General features: G+C 40.1%; 1 protein-coding gene across 2 annotated transcripts in view; it reads left to right on the top strand.

Annotated features, from left to right (window-relative positions):
* mrnip (MRN complex interacting protein) overlaps positions 1-20,697 on the top strand; it is a 30,949-nt gene that overhangs the window by 8,797 nt on the left and 1,455 nt on the right. Inside the window, exons 2-6 of one of the 2 annotated variants that reach the window (XM_060927428.1) lie at positions 14,825-14,884; positions 14,955-15,061; positions 15,173-15,236; positions 19,590-19,711; positions 19,987-20,095. In XM_060927428.1, coding sequence (XP_060783411.1) covers positions 14,825-14,884; positions 14,955-15,061; positions 15,173-15,236; positions 19,590-19,711; positions 19,987-20,095 — 462 coding nt within the window. Of the gene's footprint in view, positions 1-14,824; positions 14,885-14,954; positions 15,062-15,172; positions 15,237-19,589; positions 19,712-19,983; positions 20,096-20,697 lie in introns of both variants that reach the window. The other variant, XM_060927427.1, reaches the window with a different exon arrangement.

Here is a 20,697-nt window from a genome sequence, read left to right as displayed (position 1 = left end):
TCCATATACAACACAGCACTTTCCCATCGTTATTTTTCTAAGATTCCAACAACGATATCCAATTTCAGCGAGTAAACGAGCATGGAGTCAGATGAACCGAAATGACCCAGATAACCGGGGTTCCATGTGATGTCGTGTGAGATTAACTTTTCTGGGATTCACAAACTATCGGATATATTGATTTAGTTTTGTGCTTGATAAAATCTCATCTCATTATCTCTAGCCACTTTATCCTGTTCTACAGGGTCGCAGGCAAGCTGGAGCCTATCCCAGCTGACTACAGGCGAAAGGCGGGGTACACCCTGGACAAGTCGCCAGGTCATCACAGGGCTGACACATAGACACAGACAACCATTCACACTCACATTCACACCTACGGTCAATTTAGAGTCACCAGTTAACCTAACCTGCATGTCTTTGGACTGTGGGGGAAACCGGAGCACCCGGAAGAAACCCACGCGGACACGGGGAGAACATGCAAACTCTGCACAGAAAGGCCCTCGTTGGCCACGGGGCTCGAACCCGGACCTTCTTGCTGTGAGGCGACAGCGCTAACCACTACACCACCGTGCTGCCGCTTGATAAAATAATTATTTAATTATTACAATAACAAAATTATTTCCCCCTGCTTTATTAATTAATTGTGGTCGTTACTAATGATATTAATTTTAAAGCATTACAATAAGGCATTACATTCACTTTAATACACATTAATTTGATTCAGGTGTGCTAATAATATGCAATTTGATTTCTTACAAGTTTTTCCCTTTAAAAGTGCATCAGAAATGATCTATTCTGCTGCAACTTGACTGTGCTGTTAGTATTTGCTGCTAACTTCTGCGATCTATCGGCAACCTCCATGGCCTTCCATTCCTGTTGATATTTATTTATATTAAAATAAAAGGGGGGGGGGGTGTTCTCACGACTTTCTCTACATGGCTCTGTATAATAGCTAAAGCATGCTGATGAAGTCTAGATGACTTCTTAGCCTATGTTGTGTTGCCGACTAATTTATTCATCACGATCACTGATGCATGAAATTCTAAATTAAGTGTTTATGAAGATTTTCACTGGCATTGAATTTTATCAGAATAGAAAATAGATTACCACTTATTTCTTTTAGAAAGAAGTCATATTTGGTCGTGGCAGCAGAAACTAGTGAATTTACAATATATTACATTTGTGGAATGCAGACAAAAAGAAGCAGTGACAGCAGTGTTGTCGTAAAATCTGTGTAAACCTGTGTTACTCGTTTTAATGAGTATATATTACACAGACATGAGTGTTTTACTGGAAAATACACCACTTATATTTTTCATACGAGCAACATTTTCCAATATCTTCACTCGTGAGGAAATCGATTGATTGATTTTGATACTGTAGGTGCAATCAGGTAATTATTGAAATTAAGTGATCAATCTCATTAAATCAGTCTCATTAAATTTGAAGGTTAATAATTAAAATGAATCAATCCCATTGAATCGTTTACTTTGACTCATTTGAATTGAATCATACCATAGAATCAGTCTCATTCAGTGAATCGTTCAATGAATCATTTAGTGAATCATACCATTAATCCTGGATAAATTACCAAACAGCTAGATTATGGTATATTTCCTAATTTATTATTGATCACTTACTATATTACATAAATCTGCACCTTTTTGAATTCTTTGCGACTGGGGACTTCAGATATTGTTCACACCAACAAGATGAATACACACAGCTTTGATAATAAATGAATTTATTATACAAATATATAAAAATAATAATCAATATATACAAGCAGTGAGGTGTGTGTGTGTGTGTGTGTATATATATATATATATATATATATATATATATATATATATATATATATATATATATAGTGTGTGTATATATAATATATGTATGTATATGTGGTGTGTGTGTGTGTTAGGCCCCTAGGCCTGAGCCAAGGTGTGTGTATGAGGGAGCTATAAAATTTGGAATGTTCTTATCTGATGTCTTGGTATGTTGAGTGTGGAGGAGGGGCTTGACCATGTGTTTAGACAAAAGGCTAGTTCTGTATAGCTAACCAAAATGTGTTTGAGCACGAGGTAGGCCCCGATTAGCTTTGTGTTGCTAAGCTAAGACAAAAGGGAAGCTATCTAAAGTGTATCAGGCCTGGTCAGGCCTGTTGAGCACGTGTTTCTAAGTAACAAAAGGATTCCACACTCATAACATTACCAAACTCCTGAACTCTTAATAAGATCAAAATGTGTGTTAAGAGAATTATGTTAGTAAGAAGAATAAGAGAAAGAGAGAGACATGCACAGCCTATTAAAACAAATGAGATTAAACAAACAGAACAATTCAATTCGACACGCTGCGTGTCTAATAGTGTAATGAATAAACCTGGGTTTAAATTCACACTTTCAATAAAGCAACTTCCTAAAACTAGCTTAATTATTATGCCCAAATATATTTTACTCAATATCTTGCCTCTAGCAAAGTTCTGAGATGATGTTCGCCGTTGCAGAGCTTCGCTGTTCATGAAGCATGTGAGTCGATTCCGTGGACAGAGAACTTCTCTTGATCCGACGCGTCGTTCGTGATGAAAGGAAAATCTCTGATTAATGTGCACAGAACTTCAATCAGGAGGAATTCTGGTCGCTCCTAATTACAAATTAAAACAGCGTTTGAGCTGCAGTCGTGACATCACTTCTAATACGAATAAACCGGTTGTAACTCAGGTTGAGTTTAAAGATCGCGCTATTCTGGACTTTTACCTTGGCCAGTGGTTAAGCACAGAACGCGCTGGATGGTGAATCTTGCAAGAAGGAAGTGTTTTCGGGTTTGAGAGCATCTCTTTTGTGCGTCTAGATTCCTTGGAATCCGGACACGAGAGACAAAGAGCGGAGCTTCCGCCTGGACTTATGCGCGCATGGCGGACTGACGTAGATGATCCCGCCCACGCGTGACGTAGGTCACGCGGAAGAGGACTGGGAGTTTTAGTTCTTAGACACAGAATGGCGGCATGATACCTACAATACATAGGACACAAAGTACCCAAATATGATAAAAATAAAATCACACATTGGCTGAAGATATGAAGTTTATCTTCTCGTGTTTAAAAACAAAACAAAACACATTTTTCAAACAAAATACATTGCAGATCTGAGTGACATTTAAATAATATTGGCTTTTTTTTTTTTTGTGGTCTATCAGGTATATTCCATTCAGCTAGCATGATATTGAACAAGGGGTGGCATGGTGGTGTAGTGGTTAGTGCTGTTGCCTCACAGCAAGAAGGTCCGGGTTCGAGCCCCGTGGCTGGCGAGGGCCTTTCTGTGCGGAGTTTGCATGTTCTCCCCGTGTCCGCGTGGGTTTCCTCCGGGTGCTCCGGTTTCCCCCACAGTCCAAAGACATGCAGGTTAGGTTAACTGGTGACTCTAAATTGACCGTAGGTGTGAATGAGTGTGAGAATGGTTGTCTATGTGTCAGCCCTGCGATGACCTGGCGACTTGTCCAGGGTGTACCCCGCCTTTCACCCGTAGTCAGCTGGGATAGGCTCCAGCTTGCCTACGACCCTGTAGAACAGGATAAAGCGTCTACAGATAATGAGATGAGATATTGAACGAGATGAAGACGAGTCATGCTAGCTGAATGGAATATATCTGATATCCCATGAAAAAAGCCATTTATTATTATTATTATTATTATTATGCTACTCTTTTCCAGGTTTTGGATGTCGGTTGGTATGTTTTTCTTTGTAAACAGATGGGGCCTTCTGAGGAGGCCCAGACATATCAAAATTTCAAACGTTATATTTTTCATTCTTTAATTTCATTCATAATTTCATTATAATTATTCTCTTCTAATTTTAATTTGGCCTCATTTTCTATCAAATTTGCTTCAGAAATGAAAGGGTTACTGTCCTGAAAACATTAAAATAGTTATCCAATGAGATTTTTTTGTTTGTTTTCTCTAGGCTGAGAAGAGTTTAGAGCTGGCTCACTCTTTGGTTAGGACTTCATTGCTGGGACAGAAGGCCATGGCAGTGTATGTTTATGTAGGAAGTGACAGATTAATTAACCAATCGGATATTGATTTATAGTGGGAGGGACTAAAAATGTATCACCCTAGACCTTCTTGAAGGTCAGCGTTAGCTTAACTGTGACTTGGCGCTGTCAGCGCAGCAGTGAAGTCACGCGTTGATCAGTAGTGTTAGCGACTGCTAATAAAGCAGTCGAGCCAATGCTATCGAGAGCAAGTAGCACTGGCTAACGACCGAGAAACAAAGATTTCTATCTCCAGACTCTTCTTCCATGCACGCTCGCCACAGTATTTTTCACTCAGACTTAAGTATTCATTTCCCTGTGTAATTTGCTTAGTTACTTTTGAAATCAACATTGACAGCTACACACAACAGAGCGACCTGGCAGCCTGCTACTAATCCCTTGCAAAATCCTTTGCCCTGTTTTTTAATTTTTATTTATTTATTTTTTTGCATGTTTGGCTAAGTTTTGGCTGAGCTAAAGTCCCAGCTCTAATAGTAACAGTTTGCCACTGCTTGTAAATATGCGTGAAGAATATATAATGAAGTTTTGGTAGCCTTTCAGGGCCCTGTACTACGAAGCGGGTTTTCTGGCTTACCAGGGTAACTTCGAGAGTAACTTGATCACGTGCAGCGTAACTTCCCGATTAACCCATACTACGAAAGTTGGCTATGTTCAAACCGAGGTATGCTGCCATGGCAACTTACGCTGCATCTCAAACCTGCTCGTCTCAGGTTATGTTCTTGGTTAACCCGAGGTTTCCGATTAACCACACCCTTTTTAAACACCACCTCTCCACCCATATTTCCTCTAGAGACAATGCCAGCGTACCTGGATGACCCGTGCGATATCGGAGCGCAGATTAGAGATGGGATTTATGGCTCTTTGATGGGATCCGCATCTTTGTGATCCGTTCTTTGAAAAGAGCCGTTCAAAAGACTGGCTCATTTGGCTCTTTTTAAATATTTATTCAGTTTTAAGAAGACAGCGTCTAAAGAAGCCAGATCCCTCTGCTTAGACAGTGACATCAATATTTCTTGACATACCTTTTATATAAAGCAACCTAGACTTACATTATTGTAACCCCTAAACGCTCATAAATAACCATTAAAAAACAATGAGGGCTTCAATGAATGTCCATGCAGAACGGCTTTTCTGTAAAAAAAAAAAAAAAGAACCCACTCAAGAACATAGTTACCAAGAACGCAAGAATATTTTATAAAAAAACACTTGTTTTACAAAAATATTTAAGTCTGAGATACAAAATAGACACAACTACAATAAATATAACACAATAACTAGTTATCACACAAGAACATTTTAATAGAAAAAAAACTTTCTATATTAAAAATATTGAAATTGTAACAAAAATAGATACAAGTAAACAGTCAGATAAATAGATAAAGTTATAACAAGAACACAAGATTATTTTAATAGGAAAAAACAAACTATTAATGCAAAAAATATATTATTCTTAGAAAAATAGATACAACTAGACAAACAGATAAATAAATAAAATACACAAAAATAGAACAAACAAAATGACGAGAGAATAAATTAAATGAACGTCCGTGCAAAGTAGTTTCCCCACAATATTATCATTAATATCACACAACAACATTATAAACTATATACAAAACAATTTGAACTATTAGGCAAACAGATAAAACTTGAATAAATAAAAGGCAAATGAATGCTTGCTTGCACGCGCGCACACACACCATTATGAATGATGTTTTTATATTTCATTTTCAGCTGTTGCCAGGTGCGTTTGGCACTGCTGTTGCCTCTGAAATGTTCACAGGACCGACACCAACTTAGTCAAAGGGACTGGACAGTCAGTCATCCTAATTCATGGGACTCTGTGCACATATCAGCTTAAGTAGGCTACTCCATGAATTTACCATACCAAATTTTATTCAGGATTTTTCGGACATTAAACAAGCTATATATGACTGGGGCCACGTCGAAGGACCATTTTCTGTGACTTGTGATTGATCATGAAGCTTTCTCTCATCCTATACTTCTGTTCTGGAACATGTAGAGGGGAGAATGTACTTGCGCATTTACCCGATCGGCAATTCGTTGCCAACATGCTTGCCGCTCCTTATTGGCAGCCGCTGTGTTAGATTTTGCTCTTAATGTTGTTTTGAACTCCTCGTAGCTTTGCATTATGACAGTGCATTCTTCCTCCGTGAAGTACGGCGACCGTGCCATTGTGAACAGTGGGGATTTGCGCTGATAACCTCCCCTTTAACGTGAACGCGCATTAACCCTGATTAGGTTAAACCAGGTTCAACAAATCAACTTCATAACTGGCGTCGTAGTACCGTTTAACCCCAAACAAGATAACCAGGTTTTGTCAACCCCGGTTTAGCGGGGGAACCCTGGGTTACTTCTGGGTAGGTTAACCTCTGTTCGTAGTACAGGGCCCAGGTGTTGCATGTCTTTTAGTTTCAGTTTATTTATTTAATGCTTATAGTGTAGCTAATCGTAGCACTGGATTAGCCTGGTCTTTCTGTTTCCCAGTGAACAAAGAAATGTTTCTGTGCATGTGCAGCAGCAAGGTTTTGTGATCAAATATTCACATCAGCTCTGACGTGTGACGACATGTTGTCTTGACAACGTGCAATATTGTAAACCATATTGAACGCTCATTCTGCGTTGGGCAAAGTGATGTCATGCATGTAGGATAAGGGTAGTATCTCACTGGGCTGCGACAGCCTGTGACCTAGTTGGAGACACAACAATTGCGATAAAATATGCGAATTAGCAACAATTTTCACTTGGAATCACACTGAATTGATATTCGCGTATTTTATCGCAATTCTTGTGTCTCCAACTAGTCGCAGGCTGTCGCAGCCCAGTGAGATACACTTGCACTTCCTGTCTCATGGAAACTGACTTGAGAAGGGTCTGTAACAGCTTTGCAACACCAGCGACGCATTTGCGGCTATTTTGAGAGAAATTGTCACACACATTTTTTCGAACATGTTCAAAATTTCAGCGACAAAGGAGCGACACTGCAACTCGTGAGGAAATTGAGAAGCCCCGCGAATGTTTCAAGACACTTTTGAAACTCTCTCGCGAATAACGTTCACAAGCTGTCGCAGCCCAGTGAGATACTGGCTTAAGTGATATGCTAACAATATTGCATGCTATCAAACCAAATGAATGAAACCCGCTAGAAGGTAATAGAATACATGTTTTTATTCCATTGAAAGTGTCCGGTATGTATAATTCCTGATATTTCACTCCGATGATGTCGTTCCCAATGTTTTCCTGCTGACTAGACGTGTGTTGTCAAAATGGGGAACTGGTTCGACAGTAAAATTCTTTTGATTAACTTGTATGGTTTTTGTGTGTTTGTTTTTTGGTGAGTGGATGTGTCCATATTAAGAATATTACATGGTGGTGTGAAGATATGAAGTTTTTCTCATGTGGGAAAATATTTCACTCTTCACTTTGCTCACACTTGAAGATAAACCTCATACAGTTGTGCTCATAAGTTTACATACCCTGGCAGAATCTATGATTCTTTGACCATTTTTCAGAGAATATGAATGATAACACAAACATCTTTTCCACTCATGCTTAGTGGTTGGGTGAAACCATTTATTGTCAAACGACTGTGTTTTCTCTTTTTAAATCATAATGACAACAGAAACTACCCAAATGACCCTGATCAAAAGTTCACATACCCTGGTGATTTTGGCCTGATAACATGCACAGAAGTTGACACAAATGGGTTTGAATGGCTACTAAAGGTAACGTCCTCACCTGTGATCTGTTTGCTTGTAATCAGTGTGTGTGCATAAAAGCTGAGTGAGTTTCTGGGATCCAGACAGACTCTTGCATCTTTCATCCAGCCACTGACATTTCTGGATTCTGAGTCATAGGGAAAGCAAAAGAATTGTCAATGGCTGTACGGGAAAAGGTAGTTGAACTGTATAAAACAGGAAAGGGATACAAAAAGATATCCAGGGAATTGATGATGCCAGTCAGCAGTGTTCAAACTGTGATTAACAAATGGAAAATCAGGGGCTCTGTTAAAACCAAGCAAATGCCACAAAGTATCTCGCCTACAATACGCCAAACAGCACAGAGACAAGCCTCAAAACTTCTGGAACAAGGTAACTTGGAGTGATGAGACCAAAATTGAACTTTTTGGCCACAACCATAAACGTTACATTTGGAGAGGTGTCAACAAGGCCTATGATGAAAGGAACACCATTCCTACTGTAAAGCACGGAGGTGGATCGCTGATGTTTTGGGGATGTGTGAGCTACAAAGGCACAGGAAACTTGGTCAAAGTTGAAGGAAAGATGAATGTAGCATGTTCTCAGCAAATACTGCAGGCAAATTTGCACTCATCAGCCCGGAAGCTGCGCATGGGACATACTTGGACGTTCCAACATGACAACGATCCAAAACACAAGGCCAAGTCGACCTGTCATTGGCTACAGCAGAACAAAGTGAAGGTTCTGGAGTGGCCATCTCAGTCTCCTGACCTCAATATCATTGAGCCACTCTGGGGAGATCTCAAGCGCGCAGTTCATGCAAGACAGCCCAGGAATTTACAGGAACTGGAGGCTTTTTGCCAAGAAGAATGGGCAGCTTTACTATCTGAGAAAATAAAGAGCCTCATCCACAACTACCACAAAAGACTTCAGGCTGTCATTGATGTTAGAGGGGGCAATACACGGTATTAAGAACTGGGGTATGTAAACTTTTGATCAGGGTCATTTGGATGTTTTTTGTTGTCATTATGATTTAAAAATAGAAAACACAGTTGTTTATCAATAAATGGCTTCACCCAACCACGAACCATGAGTGGGGAAAAAAGTTTTTGTGTTATCATTCATATTCTCTGAAAAAAGGTCAAGAAAGCAAAAATTCTGCCAGGGTATGTAAACTTATGAGCACAACTGTATCTTCACACCGCTGTGTAATACACTATATAGACACTACCTAAAAGTCGAGCTCCCAATGAGTGTATGAACAAAATATTTAAGGCACAAAATCAAACTGAATAGAATAATATTCTAGCACATGAACCATCAAATTGTGTAGTGTATTTTGCATCAGTAAACTATTGCATTGTTTTGTGACAGTGTTTTCAATAAATTAAAACTCTTCCTGCACTTGCATCCATCTGCTGCTCTTGCATGACAAACTGTCAACTGTTCCACAAGCTTGTTGACTGAAGAAATGTTTTCAATAATTTTATATGAAACTCATGAATATTTCTGTAAAAATGTGTTAGTAAAAAATAATCAAACTTTTAAAAAAAAAAGCAAATTCAAAATAGCACTAGATAAAAACCTTATGTAAGTAAAGATACAGATTTTGTTGTCCAGTGGTCAAGTGTTTGAGATGTTGCCTTGCACTTACGGTTGGGTTTTCTGTGGTGGTACACGTTCATCATTCATATGTACAGATGTCGTGCGGTCAAGCCCTTGAAAATCAAGTCAATGCATTCTCTTAAGTATGAGGCTCTGCTCCACTATTACTTGTAAATATCTCCTAGAAGAGAGCAGAAAACGAAAGTGTGTGATTGAGATAAACAGTGGTGACCAGAGATTGGTCTTTTGCAAAACGTGGTGAATCAAATCAAATTTATTTGTACAGCGCTTTTAACAATAAACATTGTCGCAAAGCAGCTTTACAGAATTTGAACGACTTAAAACATGAGCTAATTTTATCCCTAATCTATCCCCAATGAGCAAGCCTGTGGCGACGGTGGCAAGGAAAAACTCCCTCAGACGACATGAGGAAGAAACCTCGAGAGGAACCAGACTCAAAAGGGAACCCATCCTCATTTGGGCAACAACAGACAGCCTGACTATAATATTAACAGTTTTAACAGGTATAACCTTCAACTGTCCTCATGGGGCCGTCCTTCACAGGAGTGGGGCGATAAAACTCCGACCAGACACAGGGCACCAGGATGGATCAAGCAGGTCCGAGGGGCAGAAGAGGCCAGCATCTCAATCCCAGGATCAACATGTAACTCAGAGGGACAGATGGGGGGGAGAGAAAGAAAACACGTTGTTAGGTATGCCCTAAAAATGACAAGTATTAAATCTGTGTGGTAGGCTCGCAGAGACGAGAGTCTTTACATCAGGCATAACACACAATGGCATGTTAATATGGTAAAATATATCATGACCTGCTCTGGCTGGATGCTTGATTGGGTGATGGGGTGAATGAAGTGAACCTGCTCTCTCAACTTGTACAACAGCAGCTGTGATGTGAGCTGAAGTGCCACCATATAGAGATGAATGCAGCCACTAATGTGTGCTCAAAGTCACAAGATTTGTTGCTATGCTTTTAAAAAAAAAACATTAAAGATCAACAAAGGTCTAAAAAAAAAAAAAACCAGCAACTCTGACATGGTCTCCAAGTTGACAGCAGCACATACTATTGAGGACCTTTTTTTTTTTTTTTTTAATTGACAAAATATAGACCCATCTAAGGCATTTTCATACACCAAAATTTAATTTTGCATTACTTTACTCTGTGCTCTCTGCTTTTAGTCATGAAATTCCTCCAGTTTAACTGATTCTCCACCAAGCATCTGTTTGCTGTGCTCTGGGATGAAACAGTTTCCCTCCTTAAGTGTATGCAAATGTGGAATAATAACTACTTTCTTGCCACATTTGCCAAATTTCATTAGGCAAACATTCCTCCGCACCTTAGGCCTCCCACTGAAAATAATCGCACTCTTCATGATGTTCTATGATGGTGCTGAGAGCTATGTTTGGCTCAGCGGTAAGGATTCTGACTGGTTCCTAATTGCTGCTGGAGTTTGCCAAGGCTATCTGGCCGCCCCTGACATGTTCAACTGCATCATAAAGCACCCAATGACTGCAGTCTGCGACCGCTTCCCAGGTGCCCAGCTCAGAGACTACCGCCTAACAGACTTCGATTATGCCGTTCATGTGTTTTGCTGTTTGTTGGCAGAATTGAAGGGAGCACATCACGTTTTCGATGAGGAGGCATCCAGGCTTGGGCTACATGTCAGCTGGTTCAAGACCAAGCTGATGCATGTAGGTGACAGTCTTGACCCACCACTCGTTGTCATTGGCACCGTTCACATGGGGTTTGTCATATCATTTGTCTACCTGGGATCGGAAGCTGCCAACAATGGCGACCTCCTCACTGAGCTCAATAGGTGATGTGGACTGACAGCAGGCATCATGAGAAGCCTTTGGAGACCACTCTGGAGACGATGTAACCTCTCCTGATGCACCAAGCTACGGGTCTACAACATCGTGGTTTTGTCTGTGCTGCTCTAAGGACCCCTGAGCAAGACCTTGGCCAACAGTGTTCTCGGCTTCGAGACCTGTGCCCTCCGGACCATTTGAGGGGGGTGCGTTGGTACGACTGTATCTCCAACAAGGAGTTCTGTCAGAGGATTAACCAACCAAATATCCTCCACACCATTGCACAGCACCGTGTTTGTTGGCTTGGACACGTCCTGTGCTGCACAGACAACCACCCCACAAGAGCCGTTTACGAATTTGATCCTACAGTGGTGGGATGGAGATGCCCTTGCGGTTGACCACACACCTGTTGGAATGATGTCATTCATCAAGACCTCCAGCAGATTCATTTGAGGCTGAAAGATGTCCCAGGACTTGGTCAAGACTGTGAGAGATGTGCCTCTTTTCCACCAAATCAGTTCCAGGGCTGGTTCGGGGCCAGTGTTGGTGCTGGTTCACAACTCGTTCAACTCGCGAGCCAGCTGAGAACCAGTTTGCTTTTCCATAGCTCGCAGTGCTAAGGGAAGACACATCAGTTACGTCGCTGTATACGTCAGTTACGTCGCTACGTTTGCATAAACCTTGGCTCGAATATCGAAGCAAAAACAACACGGAAGAAGCAGCAGCAGCAACAACAATAATAATAATGGATGACTTCACGTTTGTACAGCTGCTGCTTCTCGTCGCTTAAAAATAGTGATCTTTCGCGGTCTTGTTATTGTTGTTGGTCTTAACAACTCCGCTCCCCGCCCCCCCCGGCTGACGTAAGCGGTTCTTTCCTCTGGCCCAGCAGAGAGTTGGTGCTAGCCTGGAACCGGTTTTTCTGGCCCCAGAGCCAGTTCTTTGTCAGTGGAAACAGAAAACCCGGTTCCAAACTAAGCACTGGCCCCGAACCAGCCCTGGAACTGCTTTGGTGGAAAAGGGGCAATGGCGGAGTTTGGCGGCACTGGTGGGCTCAACGACATGCTGGCATGAGGTTTAGAAGGAGGGAAGGTGGAAATGTTTCTAAAAATAATGACAAACTGTTTCTACATGTACATATTTTAACAATAGAGTGTAGGTACAGTCCCTTTTTAAGAAACTACATTTCCCATCAGCCAACTTCCGCGTTGACCTACGTCATGCCTGGGCGGGATCACTTTCATCACATCCTCCATGATTCCGTAAAGGACCTGGAAATCCGCCATATCTTTCTCTTTTGGCACCGTGATTCCACACGGACACAGAGAGGAAGGCTCGCTCCGCGAGCCAACCAGATAAAGACGTGTTTTCTTTCTTGCAAGAATCAGAGTTTTGCGCTTTTCTTTGTTTACCTTTGGCCACGGTAGACTCTAAGATCGCGCGATTTTAAACTCCGTGAGTTACAACCGGTTTCATTCATTAAGTACGTACGACTGCAGCTCAAAGCAGTTAATTTATAATTAGGAGCGACCAGAATTCCTCCTGATTGAAGCGCTGTGCACATTATTTTAATCAGAGTTATTCTTCCCATGAGCCACGAAGCGCCGGATCAAGAATTCTCTGCTTTCCTCAGACGTGCTCCACGGGCCTCTGTGAAACTCGACTTCTCCAAGTACTTCCCTGTGACTCACGTGCTTCACAACGGTGAAAAACTCAAGTCTTTCTTCTCATAATCTCGCGTAGAAGCGGGATATTAAGTAAGACTGGCATTTTTGGGCATAATTATATCTAGTCTTAGGAATTTGCTTTTATTGAAATAGTGTGAATTTAAACCCAGGTTTATTTGTTACACTGTTAAACACGCAGCGTGTTGATTTATTTTGTTCTATGTTCTCTCAATTGTTTAATAGATAGGCTGTGCATGCTTCTCTTTACTCCTACTAACATATTTAGTTCTCTTATTATACATCTGGACCGCATCAAGACTTCAGTGGATTTAGTAGCGTTATGAGCTAACATTCCTTTGTCTACTTAGCAACACAAAGCTAATCTAGGCTTCCACCACGTGGAGTTAGCTCCACAGGCTAATCTAGGCCTACACAAACACACCTTTAGCTAGCTCCCCTTTGTCTTAGCTTAGCCACATGAGGTTAATCTAGGCCTTCACCACGTGGCCAAACACACTTCAGTTAGCATCCCACGCTAGCTTCTTTCTTTTGCTAGGCCATAGGCCTAGCCACGTGGTCAACTCCTTCCCCACAAACACCCTCCTTAGCTAGGCCATAGGGCCTTTCACAGGCCACGCACACACACACACACACACACACACACACACACCTCACTGTTTGTATATATTCCATCTGCTATTATCCATTTTTATCTTTGTTATAATAAATTCATTTATTATTGAAACTGTGTGTTTTATGTGTTTACAATATACTCGAAGTCCCCAATCTCCCAAAGAATTCAGAAAGGTGCATATAAGTTATGTAATACAGTAAGTGATCATAATAATTTGAATGATTCACTTGAATGATTCAATTTAAACAATTCAAATGAGACTGATTGATTCAATTTAATTATTAACCTTCAAATTTAATATGAGACTAATTTAATGAGATTGATCACTCAATTACTCAAATGCACCCACAAGAGAACAAACAACTATAAGGGCAAAGGGGGGGCGTTGGGCCCTCTGGGGGATTCAGCCCCACTATATTGAAAAGTGCATGGAATTTATCACAAGCATGTCTGACATTATTGCAGGTTACTTAGGGACCATTGGGAATGTGCAATAACTAACTGTACAGAGTAAAATGAAAAAGAAATTTAAAGTTGGGCTTTTCTGCGAGGGGCTTATTGCCCCACCTGTAGGGAATGGGCTTGACTGTTTTTAAAAAAAAAAGCTGTTGGAAAACTGTTGCACTTTATCATTGGGTTTAATGCCAGTTAATTTGTAATTGTGTTTTGTTATTTACAGTCTTTTTATACAACATTTGTTTTTAAAAAAGTGTGTTGGGTCAACCCCACCCCCCCACCCGCCTTAGTTTAGGTTTTTCTCTGTTAAATATTTATATGTAGAAATGGTTTATTTCCTTATTGGTAACACCAAATGTTATTTAGTGTGACCAGCCTTTGCATTTAAAAGTTCTCTTAGACGCTGTTTTAAAAGAAGGTTTTTCCAGGCATCTTGGAAAACCTGCTATCATCTTTCTGGAGAATTAATAATTTATTATTATTATTATTATTTTAATTATTTATTTTTTTTTTTTACACTTCTGTTTCAGCAGGTAAAAAACTGTCTCCATTATGTTTGTTTGTTTTATGGTTAAATGTTGCATGTGCTGCTTAAAAAAAAAAAAAGAATACTTTGGGGAAATTAACATTTGGAAATCTAAAGGTACAGTATATCTCGGCTTGTGATAAACCTTAGCCACAGTAACAGCTATTTCACAGCTATGCGTGACTCTACGAAATTAAATCATGGTGTTATTAAATATAGTACCATCTTATCATCTTTAGCACATGATATTGAGGATTACCTCCAGCAGGTAGTGATAAAAGCTGCTTACCTCCAAGACTAAAAACCTAATTCCTGTTGTCCAGCTAAACTGTAATCTTATTGTATTTCAGGTCAAAAAGAGCAAAAAATGGAGCTGCAAGATGTGTGGGGAAAAACAGTCTCTGATAAAGGTAACTCTTCTTTCATTAAATTGGACAAGGCTTTGTGTTGGTTCTCTGGCTGTGTATTGTTTTGTTGAAGGAATATGGCAGAGGAACAGGTGCGGACTGCAGACGCCACGTACAGAAGTTGAATTCTTTGCGTGGAGAGCTGCTAGAGATAGAAAATGAAAAGGCCTGGACTCAGTGGTGAGTGTTTGACGCTGTGTTAAGTTGATTTGCCACTTCTGCTTCTTTTAAATGCCTGCAGAGTATAAAATAACTTGCGTAAATTTTTTATGACTCTCTCCTTTCTCAAAGGGAGAAGCAGGAGTGTGAAGTTGAAGTCAGCCCTGGAGATGAGAGTCAAAGTTGGGAGCAAAAGGTCAAATATGTTTTGTAGCAGGACATTTTCACTGACATGCACAACCCCATAATTCACACCATGTTGAGTTTCCAAAAGCTATTATCAGATTAGCAATCAAATATCTTGAACTTGCATTTTTACCTATGCAAATATATTCATGCAAACTCAATGTGTCATTATTAATTCAGGTCATTGGGCAGATGCAGGTCTTTTTCCATTTGGTGACAACTGAGTTTCCAAGTTGTTTTAATAGTTCCTTTACCCAGAGCTTGTACAAACTCCGAATCATATGATGCGGGCTGCTGTACAAACTCTGAATCATATGATGTGGGCTGCTGAGGAGACTGGGTAAAAGGTTGTACTTTTTTTTGGGTGTGTGTGTTTTCTGTCCACAGAGGCAACACATGCTTCTCGGTGACAGTTTCAATTAATGATGACACTAACGTTTGGGTATCTAGTTCTCCCCTTTTGGCTTTAAGTTGATTTGAGACCACTTTGGTCTTTGCCTTCAATGTGAGAAGAGGTTTTAGATGACGAGAAAACTGAGACAATCTACACCAGAAGTTCTCAAACTCAAGTTGGATATCCTTTTAACTGGTTTAAAAAAGTCATGGACATGGTACAGAATTATTTTAATTACAAACTATTCAACAAATGAGGCACATGTTTTAAATGTGCGCAGTAATATTTTGGCTATTATTTGGCAACAGAGGTGTGTGGCTTCCCCCCCCCCCCCCCTCTCCATTTCTGAATTTTTCACCCATAGTAGCATTTTTTTTTTTTTTTTTTTTATTTAAACAATTAAAATTTGTCTTTAGAGTCCACTTTATTTATTTATAGGCATAATAACTTTTGATAACATTAATGCCCGGTCCCACAATACCCATCACTATAAATAAATCAGTCCCCTGTGGTTTGTGGTTGGTGATCACACCAGACCAATAACTATACCTATAGCACGTGTGATGTCTGAACACATGCTGCTTTTCCCAGGCATCTCTGTACATCCTTGTTGCATCATGGATTCACAGAAAGTAAAAAATATAACACGCAGCATGGATCTTTTATTCACAGATATGTGATTTTTTTTTTTCCATGAAATATCAATAGTAAATTAATAAAGTAAACCTACACAGTGGTGCTTGAAAGTTTGTGAACCCTTTAGAATTTTCTATATTTCTGCATAAATATGACCTAAAACTTCAGATTTTCACACAAGTCCTAAAAGTAGATAAAGAGAACCCAGTTAAGCAAATGAGACAAAAATATTGTAACGGTTCTAACGTAGGGCGGAGCACAGAGGATGGCAGGACGGAGATCAGGTTCGTACACGGGTTTTTATTGCCACACTTTTCAGTGAACAACGAGAAACTAACACAGACACACACACAACCGGCGTCTGGTTCAGGGATGAGCTCCTCTGCTCTCGCTCTCCCTCCTTAAGTAGGGCGCGGTCACTGGGAAGACACAAACACAGGTTAATTGACATCAGGTGTAGTGATTCTGCCACTTACCTTCCCTGACTCTGCCCTCCTGTCACAGACCGGCACTTGACCACGCCCCCGCTGCCACAAATATTATACTTGGTCATTTATTTATTGAGGAAAATGATCCAATATTACATATCTGTGAGTGGCAAAAGTATGTGAACCTCTAGGATTAGCAGTTAATTTGAAGGTGAAATTAGTCAGGTGTTTTCAATCAATGGGATGACGATCAGGTGTGAGTGGGCCCCTGGTTTTATTTAAAGAACAGGGATCTATCAAAGTCTGATCTTCACAGCACAAGTTTGTGGAAGTGTATCATGGCACGAACAAAGGAGATTTCTGAGGAGCTCAGAAAAAGCGTTGTTGATGCTCATCAGGCTGGAAAAGGTTACAAAACCATCTCTAAAGAGTTTGGACTCCACCAATCCACAGTCAGGCAGATTGTGTACAAATGGAGGAAATTCAAGACCATCGTTACCCTCCCCAGGAGTGGTCGACCAACAAAGATCACTCCAAGAGCAAGGCATGCAGTCGTCAACGAGGTCACATGCTACCCCAGGGTAACTTCTAAGCAACCAAAGGCCTCTCTCACATTGGTTAATGTTCATGAGTCCACCATCTGAACAACAAATGGTGTGCATGGCAGGGTTGCAAGGAGAAAGCCACTGCTTTCCAAAAAGAACATTGCTGCTCATCTGCAGTTTGCTAAAGATCACGTGGACAAGCCAGAAGGCTACTGGAAAATGTTTTGTGGACAGATGAGACTAAAATGGAACTTTTTGGTTTAAATGAGAAGCGTTATGTTTGGAGAAAGGAAAACCCTGCATTCCAGCATAAGAACCTTATCCCATCTGTGAAACATGGTGGTGGTAGTATCATGGTTTGGGCCTGTTTTACTGCAACTGGGCCAGGACGACTTGCTGCCATCATTGATGGAACAATGAATTCTGAATTATACCAGTGAATTCTAAAGGAAAATGTCAGGACATCTGTCCATTAACTGAATCTCAAGAGAAGGTGGGTCATGCAGCAAGACAACGACCCTAAGCACACAAGTCATTCTACCAAAGAATGGTTAAAGAAGAATAAAGTTAATGTTTTGGAATGGCCAAGTCAAAGTCCTGACCTTAATCCAATTGAAATGTTGTGGAAGGACCTGAAGCGAGCAGTGCATGTGAGGAAATCCACCAACATCCCAGAGTTGAAGCTGTTCTGTACGGAGGAATGGACTAAAATTCCTCCAAGCCGGTGTGCAGGACTGATCAACGGTTACCGGAAATGTTTAGTTGCAGTTATTGCTGCACAAGGGGGTCACACCAGATACTGAAAGCAAAGGTTCACTTACTTTTGCCACTCAGATATGTAACATTTGGATAATTTTCCTCAATAAATAAATGATCAAGTATATTTTGGTCTCATTTGTTGGGTTCTCTTTATCTACTTTTAGGACTTGTGTGAAAATCTGATGATGTTTTGGGTCATTTATGCAGAAATATAGAAAATTCTAAAGGGTTCACAAACTTTCAAGCACCACTGTAAATGCAGGTAAGCTATTTTAATTATGAACTTGGGCAATCCAAACCTTTAATTGCTTTAGACTTCTTGAATTTTTTTTTTCTCTGTGATGCATTGTCCGTGTCAAATCTGTAACCAATCTGTAATGTACTGAAACATCTGTGACTAGTTCGTAAATTATTAGCATCCATATTAAGATCTGTAACCACTCTATTCTGTATTTTTATTTATTTATTTTAAATTATTATATTTCGGTTGTCCGTGACCTGTCTGTATTTTGTCAACCACCGGAGTATGTGCATGGGTTGTTTTGAAATCCAAGCTGTACAGTATGTACTGGAATAATGTGCTACTATCTGGAAAAAAACTTCCATGACTATTCCTAAGTTGCATGCATTTATTTCCCTGAGTGGCAGGACCAACTGATATATTGCAGTCGAGATTATAGTTGTGGTGTGACTGCTCCAGACTAGAACTAAATTCAGGCATAGGTCTAGTTATCAGTGTTTGTGGGACCAGGCCCTAAGTAGTTAGGTCAAGATACAACACTGTAGCAGTCATAAAGAGAACAGTGGTTAAAAAGATACTGTTCCCCAATCAAAATATGATTCCACTTGTTTCATCAAATGGTCTCCTATCCATCTCTGTCTTCAAACAGCTGAAGAATTTTGTTTTTAATTTTGCTGTATTCTTGCCTGGTTGGAAAGAAAAACCTGCAGCCACAGCCTACTATACAATAGGGTCCTTTGCTGTAGCCGTAGCTAATAGTGCATGGAACAAATAACGCATTTACATATAACGCATGTGTCATTGTCCTTGCCACTTAAAGGGGACATTATGGAAAAACTCACTTTTTCAGTGCTTATGCACATACATTTTAAGTATCTGGAGTGTCTGTCAACCCACAAACTTTGAAATAAGACACCCAGTCAGTTTTTCTTTTGGGCTGCTTATTTCAGAAAAATGTGGGCAGTTCATTTTTGCTTTGAACTCCTACCCAAATCAGGGTAGGTAACACAAGCAATTCAGATTTGCTTTCTGTTACAAGAGGATCTCAATAGAATTATATCACCCCCTCATTTAATCATGAAAGATTGACCTGGCAACTTTTTTGGTCAATGCATTTTGCCGAGTATTTATTTATTAATTAATTAACTAATACCTTTTGTCTGGAAATTTAAGTGGTTGGTTTTTAAATCATTTTCAGTAGCTTTAATTTAATCTGTGTATGTAAAAGTTCCCAGAATCAGAAATTGGCCCAGATTATCCAGGGGTCAGCATGCTGATTTCTTCTTTTTAGTTTTGATACACTGGTATGGAGTGTCATTATTAGAGCTACTGATCTTGTATCTGCCATGTCTGTGTGCAGGGGGACACACAGATTGTAAGCCGCTGGAATAAATACATGGACCAGAAAGAGAGTGGACCAGAATGTGAGGAAAAGAACATTTACACAGGCACTGAGAAGTGCAGTCAGCATCATAACATCAGGTTAGAACAAGGATTCTGCTTCTCTTCCCCCCCCCCCCCCCCCCCCCCCCCAAAAAAAAAAAAAATTAAAAGCACAATGTGTATATCATTACTGGGAAAAGTCCATGTTTTTGATTCTGTACAAATAAAAGAAAGTGAATGTATGCTTTAGGAATAGCATTACCAATAAACTGGGCCATATTACTGTCTGTCTGATTTGGGTAGGAGTTAAACATCTGGCTCATCTGGATGATATTTGATGTCAAACTTTGTTCTTATCGTTACCATTCTAGCAGAAAAAGGAAGAAAAGCTTTACTCCAGGGGCCTCTTGTAAACGCTACACTGTTGGTGGAGATGAGGACATAGACACTGCTCATTGCGGGGTTGTGAGATTGCCATCTCAGGTATGTTTTTAGACTGCGCTATAGCTCATCTCATTAAACCTGTATGAGGATTCTGAAGGAAAGCAGAATCACCCCGTATGATAAGTGTGAGAATAAAAGTATTTTGATTCGATTTGCATGCAAAATAAACACATGCTTTTAAATGTTATTTTCTTGATGTGTGACCTCACTCAGCACCCCACTAATTAACAGAAGCAGGTTTTGTTTGCGCACAAATGATTCATGAATGACACATTGGGAGTCATTTGGGTGGGGTGCTGGGTCATTACAACATTTAACAGTTAATTTCTTAAACTATTTCAGCATAAATTTTTGTGTGCACAAATGAATCAAAACACTTGTATTCATGTACTCATCATATGGGGTGCCAGCTTCCTGGAGGCAGCTATTGAAGAATCTTTGCACTCATTTTGGTTGCTTTAAACATTAACACTAATGGATAGTCTTTTTATACCTTTTGAATGTAGTTTACATGGATGAAAATGAGCACTAATGGGACTTATAACTATGAAATGTGAAACATTGAACCCATCAGGGCAATATACTGATGTGAAAATGAGGTTTATTGGACTTCATTTATCTGTAAAATGAAATTTGCCACA

The sequence above is a fragment of the Neoarius graeffei genome, chromosome 8, assembly GCF_027579695.1.
Source record: "Neoarius graeffei isolate fNeoGra1 chromosome 8, fNeoGra1.pri, whole genome shotgun sequence".
Lineage (NCBI taxonomy): Eukaryota > Metazoa > Chordata > Actinopteri > Siluriformes > Ariidae > Neoarius > Neoarius graeffei.
Note: the sequence above shows the minus strand (reverse complement) of the source record. Positions and strands in the feature narration are given on the sequence as shown.